The sequence below is a fragment of the Pieris napi genome, chromosome 9 (genome assembly GCF_905475465.1).
Source record: "Pieris napi chromosome 9, ilPieNapi1.2, whole genome shotgun sequence".
Taxonomy (NCBI): Eukaryota; Metazoa; Arthropoda; class Insecta; order Lepidoptera; family Pieridae; genus Pieris; species Pieris napi.
In genome coordinates, this window is record NC_062242.1 from 1,052,960 (window position 1) to 1,070,194 (window position 17,235).

General features: G+C 31.8%; 6 protein-coding genes across 6 annotated transcripts; all 6 read left to right on the top strand.

Annotated features, from left to right (window-relative positions):
• The first annotated feature begins 833 nt into the window (after positions 1-833).
• On the top strand, positions 834-2,429 carry LOC125052785. The gene has a single exon (XM_047653811.1). It carries the CDS (start codon positions 1,015-1,017, stop codon positions 2,200-2,202), a length of 1,188 nt encoding a protein of 395 aa, XP_047509767.1. The 5' UTR covers positions 834-1,014; the 3' UTR covers positions 2,203-2,429.
• Positions 2,430-2,437: 8 nt separating this feature from the next.
• LOC125052786 lies at positions 2,438-3,879 on the top strand. Its single transcript, XM_047653814.1, has one exon. It carries the CDS (start codon positions 2,731-2,733, stop codon positions 3,877-3,879), a length of 1,149 nt encoding a protein of 382 aa, XP_047509770.1. The 5' UTR covers positions 2,438-2,730.
• A 2,198-nt stretch (positions 3,880-6,077) lies between these two features.
• Positions 6,078-6,652, top strand: LOC125052573 (the record flags this gene model as incomplete). The annotated part of the gene is made up of 2 exons (XM_047653498.1): positions 6,078-6,572; positions 6,641-6,652. Coding segments are annotated over 2 exons (507 nt in total), but the record flags the coding sequence as incomplete, so codon positions are not given.
• Positions 6,653-7,973: 1,321 nt separating this feature from the next.
• On the top strand, positions 7,974-8,933 carry LOC125052607 (gustatory receptor 68a-like). Its single transcript, XM_047653550.1, has one exon. It carries the CDS (start codon positions 7,974-7,976, stop codon positions 8,931-8,933), a length of 960 nt encoding a protein of 319 aa, XP_047509506.1.
• Positions 8,934-10,478: 1,545 nt separating this feature from the next.
• LOC125052159 lies at positions 10,479-11,460 on the top strand. The gene has a single exon (XM_047652782.1). The coding sequence runs from the start codon at positions 10,479-10,481 to the stop codon at positions 11,448-11,450; it is 972 nt and encodes a 323-aa protein (XP_047508738.1). The 3' UTR covers positions 11,451-11,460.
• An 880-nt stretch (positions 11,461-12,340) lies between these two features.
• On the top strand, positions 12,341-12,982 carry LOC125052789. The gene has a single exon (XM_047653817.1). It carries the CDS (start codon positions 12,341-12,343, stop codon positions 12,980-12,982), a length of 642 nt encoding a protein of 213 aa, XP_047509773.1.
• The last annotated feature ends 4,253 nt before the right edge of the window (positions 12,983-17,235 follow it).

A 17,235-nucleotide genomic window follows, 5' to 3' on the forward strand; every position in this document is an offset into this window, starting at 1 on the left:
TTATAAGAGATATTTAACAGTCTGTAGATAAAATAAATATTTTTAATACTAACATGTAAAAGTTTATATCGTTCAATTAGTTTTACTATACCTCACTAGATGGCACTTTTCAACATTCAAATCATAGACATTAATCCAACCATAATTATTGTCAACCAGTCTTCGGTGTATAGACAATGAAAATAAAGGCTTTATAAATTATTATTTTTCAGTTAGCTTTTTAGCTATATTTTAGCTTAATGTACGTATATTATATTAGGTAGTTTACAAGCTCTCTTACAAATATAACTATTGCTTTTGTAGAGTTTATTTAAAAATATAGTAATATATCACAAGGATAATGTGTTAATCTGTTTATATCATAAAAATAATCCTTACAATGACGTTTCATTGTAATGCTATTTAATATTCCCAGGTGGTGAATAATAAAATAAAAAGGTTGCGTACGCGCGTGAGAAGTTATAGGTACTTCTTTTCTTTGGCATTATTAAAAATAGTTTTTGATTGCATGCAAATAATTAATTACAATTAATTAATCAAGGACTGGAAAAGGAGTCATTATAGTCAATAAAGTTCAGTTTGCATTTGAAAAATTAAATAAATAAATATTTATTATTATTCTCTTACATTAAGTAAGTGTAACATAAATTCTATTATTATTCGAATGTTGTTTTTAAATTATGTCCAATGCCGTAGCATCTTCCGTGGGCAACTTCATTCTGTTAATTTTGTGTCACGGTGCGCGCGCATCGTAAAATTTCAGTCTCATCAATTTTTCATAACGCGCCTAAAAGAAAAAGAAAAGAAGTATAACTTCAAAAAAAATTATAGTAACTTTAATTAATTAATTTTATCACGGTCCGACGTTTCATAACGATCTCCTTCGATAACGATTAATTAAATTGAAGTTACTCATTACTTAATAGTCACAAATTTAAGTGATTGGCTCTAATGGAAAAGGCGTAATAGATATTCTACTCCTCGCACGTCTAAAGTGTTCACGTAATCAAATAAATGGAAATAACTATTTTTGAAAATCGAATGGAAACTAAAGCTATACAAGAAAGGCTTCCCTTGATTGTGGATTGCCTTCAGCCCTTATTGTTTGTGGAAAAGTGTTTTGGGACCTTTCGTTTTCGTCAAGTAAGAGGATGTTTGCATCCACCCACATTTAAGAGTAAAGCGTATGCTATAGCTCTGTTAATTGTCATCAGCATTCCATATTTAGCGGCATTATGTATGTCACAGTCACCGTATGGTGTTGATGGGATAAAATTCGAACTAGTAAATGCGGCACCGGTCCTACTCTTAGTGATTCAATTTGTAATATCAATGTTAGTGCCTTTTATGTTCTCTAAGGAGAATGTTATCATTGTGCAATCATTATCCCAAATAGATGACCTGTTAAATGTAGACGAAAAACAATATAGGAAAGGCAAGCGAAGAATTCTGGTAAAATTAATCACCTTCAGTATTATTTTAATTCTAAGTATGGTTTACGAATTTTATAACCAAGATGTGTTTACAGTTACTGTACTGTTCATATCACTAATGAAATACGGGGACAAACTACGAGTATTTTCATTTTATGTATACATTAGCTGGATAACTGAGAGGATTAATATTCTCAATAAGTATTTGATGACTCTGAGCAATATTGGATGTAATAAAGTAAAAAAATGTTCCGTATTTGTTATCAGACCCAAGATGGCCGAAACCGTTGAAATTAAAAGTTTATCAAAGTCTTTCCATTTGATTGGGAATACCCTTCTATTAGTAAATTCAGTTTTCGAAGTGCATTTGTTTTTTGCTATAGTTACCGCATTTTTTAACATAATAATGTCGTTATATATGTATATTTATTACTATCGGATATTTAAGTTATCACAAAAATATATGGTAGGGATAGCATATTGGTGCACAACTGAAATATTTTATCTCATAATTGTATGCTGTTTGTGTGAAAATATACTTAAAATACGTAACAGGACAGAAGTTTTAGCAAACGATATTATAATGAGTTACAATAAATCAGACAAAGTGAGAAATCAGGCGAAAACTTTAAAGGAAGTGGTGGATGCATGGCCAATGAATAACGTGGTATATGGTGTGTTTCAGCTGAACGTAAAATTTATGTTGAAATTTATAAATATTTCTACCACATATTTCATACTTCTTATTCAAGTCTCTCATTTCATATAAGCAAAAATTTTATAATAACTATACTGTATTTGTGACATGCCGTTTTTTGTTTCGAAAATGAAATAAATAAAGACGATTTAAAATAAATCTAAATTCCCGGCTGGAAATCTACTCTCCTTACAAAGCTTATCTTTTGACTAACGACAGAACGGTGGAAACGGCAGTTTCAAGCTGATACCATCTATATACTTTTAAGAAGAGAGTTGACTGTTGGTGATTTTCTTTAGTTTATGCGAATTTAAATACCTATGAATCATTTGAACCGAAATTCATGGTTCAACGATAACCACCTTTATCGACTCATAAGCTTGTTTTGTCGATATATATTTATGTACCAGGAATGTACACAAACACTTTACTAAATTATTGTACTACGTTATTAATTTACTTAGTGATTGATGGTTCGTACTAATATTAAATTAATAAGTAACAATAAGTTCAAACACGTACAAGGTCTTGTAAAGAGTAGGTGTATAATTTAAATGTTCTACATTGTCTTCTCACCATCACTTTGTTGTTGACGAAACGATGAAGAATAACGTGCATAAAGTGGTGGACTCTTTAAGACCATTACTTATAACTGAGAATCTATTCGGAATATTTCGATTTAGTTCCGCAAATGGAACGTTGACAGTACCACCACGAGTGACAAAGATTTATACTATCTGCGTGTTTTTTATTACAATAACATCTTATACATATCAGATGGTAAAGCTTACTCAAACACCATTTACATGGAATGGAGTGAAGTTTGAATTTTTTAACGCAACACCCTCTATATTTATAACAAGTCAGTTCATTACTTCTTTGATTATTCCGTTTTTATTTTCAAAACAAAATATTACATTCATAAAAACCATATCTGAAATTGATTCTTTATTGGGTATTAATGCAGAGTTTTATTCTAAATGTAAACGTAAAACTATCATTAAAATCTCTACGCTTGTGGTTTCTTTTAGCTTAAGTATAACTTACGAACTTTATCTCAACCAAGAGATGTCCGTTATGATCTTGTGCATGACAGTCATTGCGTTTGGGCAGAAGTTACAAGTGGTATTCTTTTCCATCTACATTAATATGATAACAGAGAGATTAAATGTATTGAATAATCATTTACGAAACTTCGCCCCAAACGAAAACGGCATAGTTATAAAGAACACTTCAGAATTGTATTACATTGGTTGTAAAGTTGAAAACATGTCAATAAAATCATTATCAATCGCTTACAGTTTGATGTCGAATATGATAGTAACGATTAACAGAATTTTCGAAATCAACATTTTCCAAACGCTGATTTCAACATTTTTTTACATAATAATTGCTATATGGACATATATTTATTACTATAGAATATTAAAGGATTTGACATTTTTCGTAAGTAACCTATTTTGGTGTATTGGCGAACTATTTTTTCTTGCCCTGATATGCTACGTTTGCGAGAAAGTTCTCACCAAACGAAATGAGACAAAGATTCTTGTAAATGAAATTGTTATGAATTACAACTTCTCTGGCGACGCTAGGGGCCAAGCTAAAACATTAGTTGAAGTAGCTAGTGCTTGGAATTGGAATATATCCGCATATGGAATGTTTGAAATGAACATTACACTGTTACTGAAGTTTGTTGGTGTTGCCACTACTTATTTAATATTTCTTTGCCAAGTGTCGCATTTTGTTTAGCATCTTAGATTGAAAAAGATCTTCTTTCTGGTTAGTATGTAGATAATGTTGTATAATTAAGTCGTAGTAAAATTTCTTAAATTTCTACTTTCTGCTGCTTGTTGCTTCTGCTGAGTAGCTTAATCCTTGATATTTACATGTACTAACTTATTATATATGATTAGGCATAATATTATGGACAACTTTTATTAGTATCATGTTATTCGTATATATACATTTGTTAGTTACATGCGCGTGTATTATGTAATTTAGTATTTGAAATATATTAGAATGTTAAAGTTTAAATTATTGAATAAGTTTTACTAAGCTTCACTAGATGGCACTTTTCAGTATTAATATCGTCATTTTTATGTATAACATTTAAATAAATAAATAAAATATAAAAATTTTTTGTCATACTTTTTTATCAATCAGTCTTCGATGTGTAAACGACGAAAATAAGGCTGCATAAATAAAACTTATTTCATACAATATCTTAACTATTGTTTTATTTATCTATGTAATATTATAAATAACTATTTTAAAAGCTCTTCGGTAACGTACAAAATAACGTTTAATAGAAATAGAAAAACGTTTGCAGAACATCTAAAAGTGAAAGAAGTTTTCAGTAAAATTTAAAAGAAGCGCGAAGAGTTTAATTTTGTTATAGTTAATTGTACTGGTTGCTCGGAAGGCATTCTTCTTTATCTATATTTTTGAATGCATTAGTTCATACCAAATCAAGAACATTTAAACGTCCTATTATGTTATGTCTTTAATTCGTTTTCACTTTCAACTTCAGTTTTATCTTTAGTTTATTATCGTAGTTTGGTTTTATTGTATTTTTATTTTTCTATTTATTTTCCTTCTGTAATCCTCTCTTTTGAAAGATTATCTTTCAAGACGAGGAGCTATGTTTGCGCTAAATCGGTGTTAGTCAAAGAAGGACGAACCGGAGATGGTAGGTGGCGTTCCAGCATAATGGCGCCAGGATTATAGTTAAATTTTAACCGCCGTCGCGAACGCACTTAATATAGAACGCAAACCGCATTTACTTTTATTCATCATTTTAACGGTCCAGTACTTGGAGTGGGACACACCACCGTTGATGGTAAGTGCTAGTATTAGTCTGATCGATTATTGGATTTCTTTTTTTATTATACTAACACGCGACAGCCGAACCAGCGCATATTATTTTACCGAGGGAAGGGAGCATCGAGCATCGAAGCTATATCCAGCTTCCGGATACCCAGGCCCACACAATGTCTAAGTGAAGAGAAAATGTATTAAAAAAAAAAAAAGGTTGCGTGTACTTATGTACGCGCGTAAGAAGTTATACTTCTTTGGCTTTCTTTATTTTTTTTAAATATAATTAATTAATAATTAATATTTAACGTAAACAATTTAATAATATTTAATATTTAGTATATTATTCAATTATTAATTAATATTAATAACAATTATTATTATTATTTATTATTTTATTATATTATTAATTCAATTTAATAACTTGGTATGTTTCATAACCTTTTAACTAAGTAACAATAGGTCTTTGTGAAAAAACATTGCTTAATTTCTTTGAAAAAATAATTAAAACTCCTTTATTTGTTTAAAAGGTAAATGACAAATGTCATTAATCATTATGGTCATTCAAAATTTGCGATCTTCGAACTTCACGCATATTCTATTTCTTTTTACTTGTAGATTGTCTTATTCCCATCTCGCTCGCGCACGCTATAATCATACTGACAACTTTGTGTCACGGTGCGCGCGCAATCGTAAAATTTCACTCTCATCAATTTTTCATAACGCGCCTAAAGAAGTATAACTTCAAAAATGTCTTTTCCAAAGACTGCTTTCGTACGGTTTTTTTTAAATATATATATCGTAAGCATAATGTGTTATTTTGTTTATTAAAGTCCATACTTTGACGTAGTAGTGTAAAACTATTTAGTATTCGTAAAGAATTCGAAAAAAAGGCACTAAATGTATAGTCAATTTAATTAATTAATTTTAATACGTACCGACGTATCATAACGATCTCCTTCGCTAACGATTAATTAAATTGAAGTTACTCACTCATTACTTAATAGTCAAAAACTTAAGTGATTGGCTCTAATGGAAAAGGCATAATAGATATTCTACTCCATCACGCACGTTCAAAGTGTTAACGTAAATAAATATTTTTTTCAAAATCAATAATATAACATAAATAAAATCGAATGGAAACTAAAGCTATACAAGAAAGGCTTCCCCAGATTGTGGACTGCCTTCAGCCCTTATTGTTTGTGGAAAAGTGTTTTGGCACATTTCGTTTTCGTCAAATAAGTGGATCTTTGCTTCCACCCACATTTATGAGTAAAGCGTATGCTATGGCTCTGTTAATTGTCATCGGCATTCCATATTTAGCAGCAATATGTATGTCACAGTCACCGTATGGTATTGATGGGATAAAATTCGAACTCGCGAATGCGGCACCGGTCCTACTCGTAGTGATTCAATTTGTAATATCAATGTTAGTGCCTTTTATGTTTTCTAAGGAGAATGTTATTATTGTGCAATCATTATCCCGAATAGATCACCTGTTAAATGTAGACGAAAAACACTATAGGAAAGGCAAACGAAGAATTCTGGTAAAATTAATCATCTTCAGTATTATTTTAATTCTAAGTTTGGTATTCGAACTTTATAACCAAGATGTTTTAACAGTTTCGGTACTGTTCATATCACTAATTAAATACGGGGAAAAACTACGAATATTTTCATTTTATATTTACATTAGCTTGATAACTGAGAGGATTAATATTCTCAATAAGTATTTAATGTCTATTAGCGATATTGGATGTAATAAAGTAAAGAAATGTTCAGTATTTCTTATTAGACCAAAGACGGCCGAAACCGTTGAAATTAAAAGTTTATCAAAGTCTTTCCATTTGATTGGGAATACCCTTCTATTAGTACATTCAGTTTTCGAAGTGTATTTGTTTTTTGCAATAGTTACCTCATTTTTTAACATACTAATGTCGTTATATATGTATATTTATTACTATTGGATATTTAAGTTATCACATAAATATATGGTAGGGATTGCATATTGGTGCACATTTGAAATATTTTATCTCATTATTTTATGCTGTTTGTGTGAAAATATACTTAAAATACGTAACAGGACAGAAGTTTTGGCAAACAATATTATAATGAATTACAATATATCAGACAAAGTGAGAAATCAGGCGAAAACTTTAAAGGAAGTGGTGGATGCATTGCCAATGAATAACGTAGTATATGGTATGTTTCAGCTGAACATAAATTTTATTTTGCAATTTATAAATATTTCTACCACATATTTCATACTTCTTATTCAAGTCTCTCATTTCATATAAGAAAAAATGTTTTAATAACTATAGGTACTGTATTTGTAATGACACGTCTTATGTTTCGAAAATGAAATAATAAAAGGCAGTTTTAAAATAAATCTAAATTCCCGGCTGGAAATCTCCCCTCTGTACAATGCTTATCTTTTGACTAACTAAAGAACGGTGGAAATGACGGTTTCAAGCTCATACCATCTATATACCTTTAAGAAGAGAGTTGACGCTTTCAAAAAAAGGCTGGTAATACACCCATTGGTGTTTTTCTATACATTACGTGAGTTCAAATACCTATGGGTCATCAAAACAGAAGCCACGGTTTAATGGGCTACTATCGGCTTTATCGACTCATATGCTTGTTTTGTCGACATAAATGTATGTACCTTGTTTTCAGGTAAAAACACTTTACTAAATGATAGTACTATGTTATTAATTTGATTGATGGTTCGTACCAAAATTCAATTACTTATTATAACAATAAGTTCAAACACGTACAATACCGTGTAAAGAGTGGGTGTATAATTTAAATGTTCTACATTGTCTTCTCACTTTGTTGTTAGCGAAACGATGGAGAATAACGTGCATAATGTGGTGGACTCTTTAAGACCATTAGTTATAACTGAGAATCTATTCGGAATATTTCGATTTAGTTCCGCAAATGGAACGGTGACAGCACCACCACGAGTGACAAAGATTTATACTATTTTTGTGTTTTTTATTACAATAACATCTTATACATATCAGATGGTAAAGCCTACTCAAACACCATTGAATGGAGTAACGTTTGAAATTTTAAGCTTATCACCTTCTATATTTATGACAAGTCAGTTCATTACTTCTTTGATTGTTCCCTTTCTATTTTCAAAACAAAATATGATATTTATAAAAACCATATCTGAAATTGATTCTTTATTGGGTATTAATGAAGAGTTTTATTCTAAATGTAAACGTAATACTATCATTAAAATCTGTGCGCTTGTCATTTCTTTTAGCTTAAGTACAACATACGAACTTTATGTCAACCAAAAGATGACAGTTATGATCATGGCAGTCATATCGTTTGGGCAGAAATTACAAACGGTATTCTTTTCCATCTATATTAATATGATAACAGAGAGAATAAATGTATTAAATAATCATTTACGAAATTTCACCCCTAACAAAAACGGCATAGTTATAAAGAAGACTTCACAATTGTATTACATTGGTTGTAAAGTTGAAAACATGTCAATAAAGTCATTATCCATCGCTTACAGTTTGATGTCGAATATGATAGTAACGATTAACAGAATTTTCGAAATCAACATTTTCCAAACGCTGATTTCAACATTTTTTTACGTAATCATTGCTTTATGGACATATATTTATTACTATCGAATGTTAAAGGATTCGACATCTTTCGTAAGAAACCTATTTTGGTGTATTGCCGAACTATTTTATCTTGCCCTCATATGCTGCGTTTGCGAGAAAGTTGTTACCAAACGAAATGAGACAAAGGTTCTTGTAAATGAAATTGTTATGAATTACAACTTCTCTGGCGACGCTAGGGGCCAAGCTAAAACATTACTTGAAGTAGCGAGTGCTTGGAATTGGAAAATAATCGCTTATGGAATGTTTGAAATGAACATTACACTCTTACTGAAGTTTGTTAGTGTTGCCACTACTTATTTAATATTTCTATGCCAAGTATCGCATCTTGTTTAGCATTTAATATCTTTGCAAAAGATCTCGTTTGTCGTTAGTATGTAGTTTGTATAATTAAGTTGTTTGTTGCTTCTATTGACTAGCTTAATCACTGGTCTTTACATGTACTTACTAATTATATATATTATTAGGGAAAATATAATGGACAACTTGTATTAGTAACATATCATTCGTAAATACAATTGTTAAGTTACATGCGTGTGTATTATAATTTGAGCACATTATGGCTTGAAATTGGTAATTAAATGTAATGGACTATAGTTTTCGTATTTAATTGAATTCTCCTTATTTTCATTTATTTCCAGGAAAGTATTCCCTTTCATATTTAATAATAACATTGATTCCTCGTTTTAAGTTAATACACATTTTATTATTATTTACCGAGGTCACTAGCTGAGTGAAAGGTGCATCATCAGAGGTGTCATCACTCTCAAGTATTTTCCTTTCTCTTTGTTTTACACCTTTCTTTAGCGTTTTACTTCTTTCTATAATTACACTATCATCATTCGAATAACTCAATCTTTTCCAGTCACTTTCAGCATGGTTTATCTTTCTTGGAGGAAAAAAATGGTGTGGATACTGTTTTCTGTTATTTTTCGATTTTCCTTTCGAATTTTTATTTTATTTTTTCTTTTTCGGCTGCCTTCATAATATCACGCTATTTGTATGACGTGAGAATATAAATGGCTTTTTTAGTATTTTTAGGTACCTACTACTTTTCCTGGGTACAAGCTGCGAATTAGATATTTTATTACTTTTGTCCTGCTCAGTGTAAACTCTTTTTGTTTTTATTGTAAATGCCAGTTCATTACAGATGTCAAAATTGTCTGTAGTTTGGTTTTCATATGTTTTTAAAGTTGTGGAATTTTTTTGTTCTATCATTAATAGTTTTCGCCGCACTTGTGGTGATATATATATAGATAGGCTTTTTTTTACACCTTGGGGAACATTATTGTAATTTTAGTAGGGATCCTTATTTTTTTCTTGCAATTAAAATAGCTTGTATTAATCAGTGATAATGTAGCATTCAAACGGTGAAATAATTAATAAAATCAGTCCAGTACTACCAGTTATAATATTAGTATAAAAGTATAGATTGACTACCGTAAGAAAGACATGGCAATATACTCGTACGTTTATCGATATATATTTATATAGATGTGCCAGGAATGTACACAAACACTTTACTAAGTTATTGTATTGCGTTATTAATTTACTTAGCGATCGATGTTTCGTACTACACTTTGTAGTAATTAATTAGTTATTGTAACAATATGTTATAACACGTAGAAGACCTTGTAAAGAGTGGGTGTATAATTTAAATGTGGTACATTGTCATCTCACCGAAACTTTGTTGTTAACGAAACGATGAAGAATAACGTGCAATATGTGGTGGACTCGTTAAAACCATTACTTATAACTGAGAATCTATTCGGAATATTTCGATTTAGTTATGCAAGTGGAACATTGACAGCACCACCAAGTGTGACTAAACTCTACACTATCTGTGTGTTTTTTATTACAATAATACCATATACATTTGAGATGGTAGAGCTTATCCAAACACCATATGTATTTAATGGAGTGAAGTTAGAGTTTTTAAGCGCGTTACCCTATATTTTTGTGACAGGTCGGTTCATTACATCTTTGATTGTTCCGTTTCTATTTTCAAAACAAAATATAATATTCATAAAAACCATATCTGAAATTGATTCTATATTGGGTATTAATGAAGAATTTTATTCTAAATGTAAACGTAAAACTATCATTAAAATCTGTACGCTTGTGGTTTCTGTTAGCTTAAGTATAACATACGAAATGTATGTCAACCAACAGCTATCAGGTATATTATGGTGCATGGCAGTCATTGCGTTTGCGCAGAAATTACAAGTGGTATTCTTCTCCACTTACATTAATATGATAACAGAGAGAATAAATGTACTGAATAATCATTTACGAAATTTCACCCCTAACAAAAAGGGCATAGTTATAAAGAACACTTCACAATTGTATTACATTGGTTGTAAAGCTGAAAACTTCTCAATAAAATCATTATCGATCGCTTACAGTTTGATGTCGAATATGATAGTAACGATTAACAGAATTTTCGAAATCAACATTTTCCAAACGCTGATATCAAATTTTTTTTACATAATCATAAATATATGGGCATATATTTATTACTATCGAATGTTAAAGGATTCGACATCTTTCGTAAGTAACCTATTTTGGTGTATTGGCGAACTATTTTTTCTTGCCCTGATATGCTACGTCTGCGAGAAAGTTGTTACCATACAAAATGAGACAAAGATTCTTGTAAATGAAATTATTATGAATTACAACTTCTCTACCAAAACTCGGGGCCAAGCTAAAACATTACTTGAAGTAGCGAGTGCTTGGAAATGGAATATAACCGCATATGGAATGTTTGAAATGAACATTACACTCTTACTGAAGTTTGTTGGTGTTGCCACTACTTATTTAATATTTCTTTGCCAAGTGTCGCATTTTGTTTAGCATTTTATATCTGATAATGATCTTTGCTGTTTGTGAATTAAGTCATAGTAAGACTTAAATTTCTAATTTCTGCTGCATTTTGCTTCTCCTGAGTAATAGGCGAAAATAAAGGACCACTTGTATTAGTTATATATTATTCGTATATTGTTAAGTTCCATGCGGATGTATTATGTAATTGAAGCACATCGTGGCTTGAAATTTGTCATGTCAATCAAGTTTAATTAAATTATCTATTTGAATTTATTGTTATGAGGAAATATCCAAACACAATACTCCTAAGTGCATTATTACGTTAGTGTAGGTATGTAATTTCTTATGAAGTGCAATCATCCTAATGACGATATACAAACGTAAGGCAGTCGTTGCTAGAAAGGTACTCTCATATATATGTGAACAAGGGCAGTATGGAGAATAATGTCCGCTATATTGTGGAGATGTTAAATCCATTAATCACGCTAGAGAAATGTGTGGGAATATTTCGATTTACCTATACAAATGGAGAATTTAAAGTACCTTCCTTTATAAGAAAAGGTTATACTTTTTGCGTGTTTTCAATCACAATGATGTTGTACTTAAACGAAATTTTTAACTGTTTGCGGACGCCTTATGAATTTGAAGGGGTCATGTTCGATCTTTTCAATGTGTTCCCAAGCATAATTTTAACGGAATTCGTAATATCCTTGATTGTACCTTTAGTTTTCTCGAAAAGGAATATCGTGTTCATTCAAACCATTTCCAAAATCGATTGGATACTTGGCGTTCAAAGTGAATTTTACAAGAAATTTAAACAAAAACTTCGAATTCAGCTTGCCGTTTTAAGTTTTAGTTGTCTTCTGGGTGGCTTTCATGATATTTATTATAATAAAAATAATACACCTCAAACGGTTTGCATGTCATTATTTGCGTTTGGGCTAAAACTAGAACAATTTATATTCACCGTCTATATTAATATGGTAACAGAAAGAATAACACTTGTGAATAATAAATTAAACACATGGAACGAAAAAGCAAATTTGAAACGAAAAAACATTTATTTTATTGGACGTACCAGTTTTAGTATTAAGTGCGTATCAATTTCTTTTAATTTAATTGAAGAGATGTTGAACTTGATTGAAACAATGCTAGCTATTATTGTGTTACAAACATTGATATCAAATTTTTGCTATATTGTATTCGCTATTTGGACTTACATTTATTATTACCGCATTTTAAAAGATTCCCAATTTCTGTTAAGAATGATTGTGTGGTCTGCAAATGAATTTGTATCTGTTATTCTCATTTGCTATGTGTGTGACAATCTTCTTACGAAACGTAATGAGACGAAAATTCTGGTAAATAAGATTGTTATGAATTATGATTTACCAAAAGAAGCACGAGTACAAGCTAAGACTTTGATAGAAGTTGTGAATGCTTGTCCGTTGAAAATCGTGATTTATGGAATGTTTGATGTAAATATCACACTAATACTTAAGTTTATAAGTGTAGTTACAACTTGTTTAATTTTTCTTGTTCAATTATCTCACTTTGTCTAGAATATAGATAACTTAAATTCAGTGGCGTAACAAGAGGGTGGCAGGGCTGGCCAAATGCCACAGGCTCCCGACCCAAGAGGGCCCCTGCGCAAGAGTCTCCAGAGTCCAGTACTACAGACTACACTACGGGACTACAGACCATTCCTTCTCGCCTAGAGAGGAGTCCTATGGCCATTAGTGGGAGTACGCTGAAAATCTCGATTTGCAACGGCCCCCAGATGGTATAGTTACGCCACTGCAATTATTATTAAGATGTGAATTGTGGCTTTTTCGAGTTTTAATAGATTTTCATGAATATCCTTGAGATCTCGTCAATGTTTATTGATGTGTAAACGCATCAGAATTAAATATTGAGCATATTGACATAAAATCTAGATTTTTTGTGTTCAATATCTGTCAATATTTAATGATTGTGTGTGAGTGCGTGTTGAATTGGATGAGCACTCAGAGTAAGGTTGGATCACTGTTTTTACAAAATAAACTTACTTAAAGTATTTTTGTGTTTAATAAAAAAAATAATAACTGATTACGCAAATTTATTGTTTTAATAAACTTATTTAGCATTAAGGTAAGTTTATGTTTGGCCTGTACTGTCACAATACAGGCCGAACTTTATCCCTGGCAGTGTACCTTAAATCTTGCAGCATTTCCTCGCTGTCAGGTAAAATACATGTTGTAAATATGATGTTGTAATCAAATATTTGTCGTACATAATAAGGTCATGGTAAACCACATATTACATAAATGTTCTTAGACATACAGAACAAAACTTAAAGCAAAGCGTTTTCTCTCGCAGATAGATACTCTCAAACACTGCGGTCTTTGAGAGCCGAGGGCGTATTTCAAACATTTTCCGATGTATGTACAATAGGTTAGATAATTAAGTTTATATTCGTGAGTGCGTAGATTTTAATTGTGAATAAAGTGTTCGGGAAATATCAGTTGATTTTTCTTGCACATAGGTGTGTTATAATGCTTTTATGTTTTATGTTGGAGCGCATACTAAATTTACTTGATACCAGACGGGACTTACAGTTGCCCTACTATATACTGAAAGTCTAGCGGGGGGTGGTGTGCAAACCAAGTGTTCTCCAAGAACTCGGTTTCTTTGTACCTATGGGATATGTGCGACGGCGCGGCGGAGGGCATTGTTGTTTGTGATATTAAGTGCCGGAACCAGTCGGTTGCACATATCCGTACCAAGATGTTGCGCCACTATTGACATATTTATATGTTCGCAGAGTTAACAGTAGCGATATTGTAATTGTTTTATTTTTTCTCGATATTATCGTATTAGCATAATCTGTAATGTATGTGTTCCTGTGGCTCACCTGATGTGAGTGTGATACCGCCGCCCATGGACACTCTCAATTCCAGAGAGCTCGCGAGTGCGTTGCCGGCCTTTTAAGAATTGGTACGCTAAACAACATTGCTTGTTTTATATTCATTAAACTAAGTAGGATTGCTTTACGAATTGCGATAAAGATTTGTGTCATACTGAACATAATTTATTTTTCACTCGCTGCGATAACTTGATAAAAAAAAATTTATAATTCTGACCGTAAAGTAGGCCCTGGTATGTTGTACCTGACAAAAAGCTTTATGCCAAAAACTTAAAAGCATAGGTATTGGGTTACTATTGGGTCATAAGAAGAATATATGAAAAGTATTGTAAGGGAGAAATGTCGTTAAAAAGCATAAAAATATATTTATCAACAATTTTAATTGACTACAAATTACAATAATATAACAGCCTCAATGTATATCAAATCTTGGATCTATTTTAGGTACTTCATCGTTATCATGAGCTAGAGGATTATTGAAGACCTGGTCGAGCACATCCTGTGGGATTATGAAGCCTGAGGGTGGAGTGGTCATACTTGGAAAAGGCACGTTGATCGTTGTGGTCTGTGGCGCTGGTGTCGTGTTTAGAAGGAAACAGGATGTATGGCTCCTTACTGTTACATCTGGAAAAAATGCAGCTTTATACTAAATATCTATAGAAATACTAGCTGACCCGGCAAACGTTTGTTTTGCTATGTAGATTCTTTCTAGGAAACATTTATTTAGTTCAATAAAAATAACTATCTACAATAATCAAAAATAGGGGTTGTATGTATTTATGATGGTTTCTGATGGTTTCTTCAAGGACTTCATCGTAAGGCAAATATACGCCTTCTAGGTCTTCGTATATAGGTCTATAACCTATCCTTAAATTATAGTTAAAGCGTTATACCTACGGTTAAAAAGAAAGTCAAACATCGCTTACCTCGCGGAACAAAGTCGTAAAAGCAAAATCATTTTTTTTTAGGAAAAATAAACGAAGGTAATGCTATTATTTGTAGAATACTAAGTACAAATACAAATAAATGTATTATCCAATACGACGGTAATTTTGACGAATGCATAGAACGTGTTAATTGAATACTCTTTTCGCATGACCGTTCATTTTGAAACTGAGGTATACTTACTAATAACTAACCAGTTATTAGTAAGTATACCTCTAAACTAAATGTATCTTTATGGTTGTTGCTATCTATTTCAGGAAAGTAAAATTAGATAAACGAGTATTACTAACATTGTGCACAAAATAATTTCCGTAGAATAAACACAACATCGTGTATTTTTAATTTTTATCATAAAATGCTTTGCAAGAATTCCGAAAAAATTACAAGACCCAAGAAAGTAAAAAATGAGAGCCGTAATATTGCTTTACGAATTTGTCCCCCGGAGCAAGAGACATATTATCTGCCGTCAGCATTCGCTTTTTTTTATGGCTCTGGCACAATTTGTGCATTAGCCAGCGTCAAGTATAGGATTTTTTATATTTCGTGCTTGTCTTTAGAAATTCGACCGTGTCCTCCATGTACGGTTTAAGCACTCGCCCGGTACCGCACAACCCTCCCAAAGGCCGAGAACAAATTTAAATTATATTAAAACTGGCCCTCGAACCGGGAATTGAACCCGGTACCCCTCACCTAGCTGCCACTTAATAAGACCGCAAGGTTATAAGGCCGTCAGCATTCGCTTTAGTGTGTCCTGAGTTCGATTTTCAATAAAACCTTATCCTACAAATAACTGGTTAGGAGGATTACTAAAGCCTTACCAACACCACATCCTTGCACACATTGAAGTTTCCCCATATTTGAGTAGGTGACTCCATCAGACCCACACACTGGGTTGTACTCGGTTGTGCTTGGACAATCTGATATACATTTCCTAATAAAGTCTACACTTCGTTCCGTAGTAGTTGTATCAACTCGAGGACATGGCGCACTCCTTTTCAATTGAACACCTGAAATTATGCACATATATATACTAAATTGGGTATGTAGCTGAGATTATTGTTGGCTGGTGTCCTGGACTTTTTATTTATTTATTAGTATTCTTACAGCTAACATATGACAATACATATACAACATATAACTTAGACTATTTACAAAGCCAAAACAGATTACATTGATAGACAATACATGAAACAGATAATATAAGTAGACATAAAGAAAAAAACTGAAATTTAACATTAAACAAACGATAATTAAAATTTAATAATATTATATCTATAATAATAATCATAATAATTTATTTATTAGACAAGTTAAACCCAAGAGCCTGACAGTTTAGGAATAGCAATCGAATAATGCCGTAGTTTTTTTTACCATTTCTATTGGTAGAAGATTCTTTTACTGCAAACTGCTAAGATGCGGTAAGACTGATGTGGTTTATCTTTTTAGTATAAATTATTATTGGTGGTATTTACAATACTTAATTATCGTTTAATAAGGATAGAGAAACGTTGAATCGGGATTGCATTAGACGCCATTGTCTTTCGTCTTTTAGTTTTATATCATCTCCCCCCGAATGGGATAATTGAATCTTATAACCATTTTTTTATGTAACATGGGCAAACGGACAGAACCCTCACAGATGTTAAGTGATACCGCCATACACACTCACAATGCCACAATCGCTAGTAAGTTGCCAGCCTTTTAAGCATGGGTGGACCTAAGTCGAACTGGTTCGGAAATACATTTGTTCGGGTTCCAAATAGTGGTGGTGTACGTCAAAAACTGCCTTCAAAAACGCTTTCTGGAATGACGGACGTCGAGGTGATACGGGTAGAAATTCTTCCTCAACGTCCAAAGATGAAACTGAAATATTAAATACTGGGACTCTCGATACCAAATATAATCAACATTTATTTAAATATAAACGCATATCTTTTAATTAGAAGTCTAATTGATCAAATAGGA

Excerpts from the sequence above, each read along its gene's own strand:
- LOC125052785 (XM_047653811.1), top strand. The coding sequence starts at position 1,015 with ATGGAAATAACTATTTTTGAAAATCGAATGGAAACTAAAGCTATACAA.
- LOC125052786 (XM_047653814.1), top strand. The coding sequence starts at position 2,731 with ATGAAGAATAACGTGCATAAAGTGGTGGACTCTTTAAGACCATTACTT.
- LOC125052607 (XM_047653550.1), top strand. The coding sequence starts at position 7,974 with ATGGTAAAGCCTACTCAAACACCATTGAATGGAGTAACGTTTGAAATT.
- LOC125052159 (XM_047652782.1), top strand. The coding sequence starts at position 10,479 with ATGGTAGAGCTTATCCAAACACCATATGTATTTAATGGAGTGAAGTTA.
- LOC125052789 (XM_047653817.1), top strand. The coding sequence starts at position 12,341 with ATGTCATTATTTGCGTTTGGGCTAAAACTAGAACAATTTATATTCACC.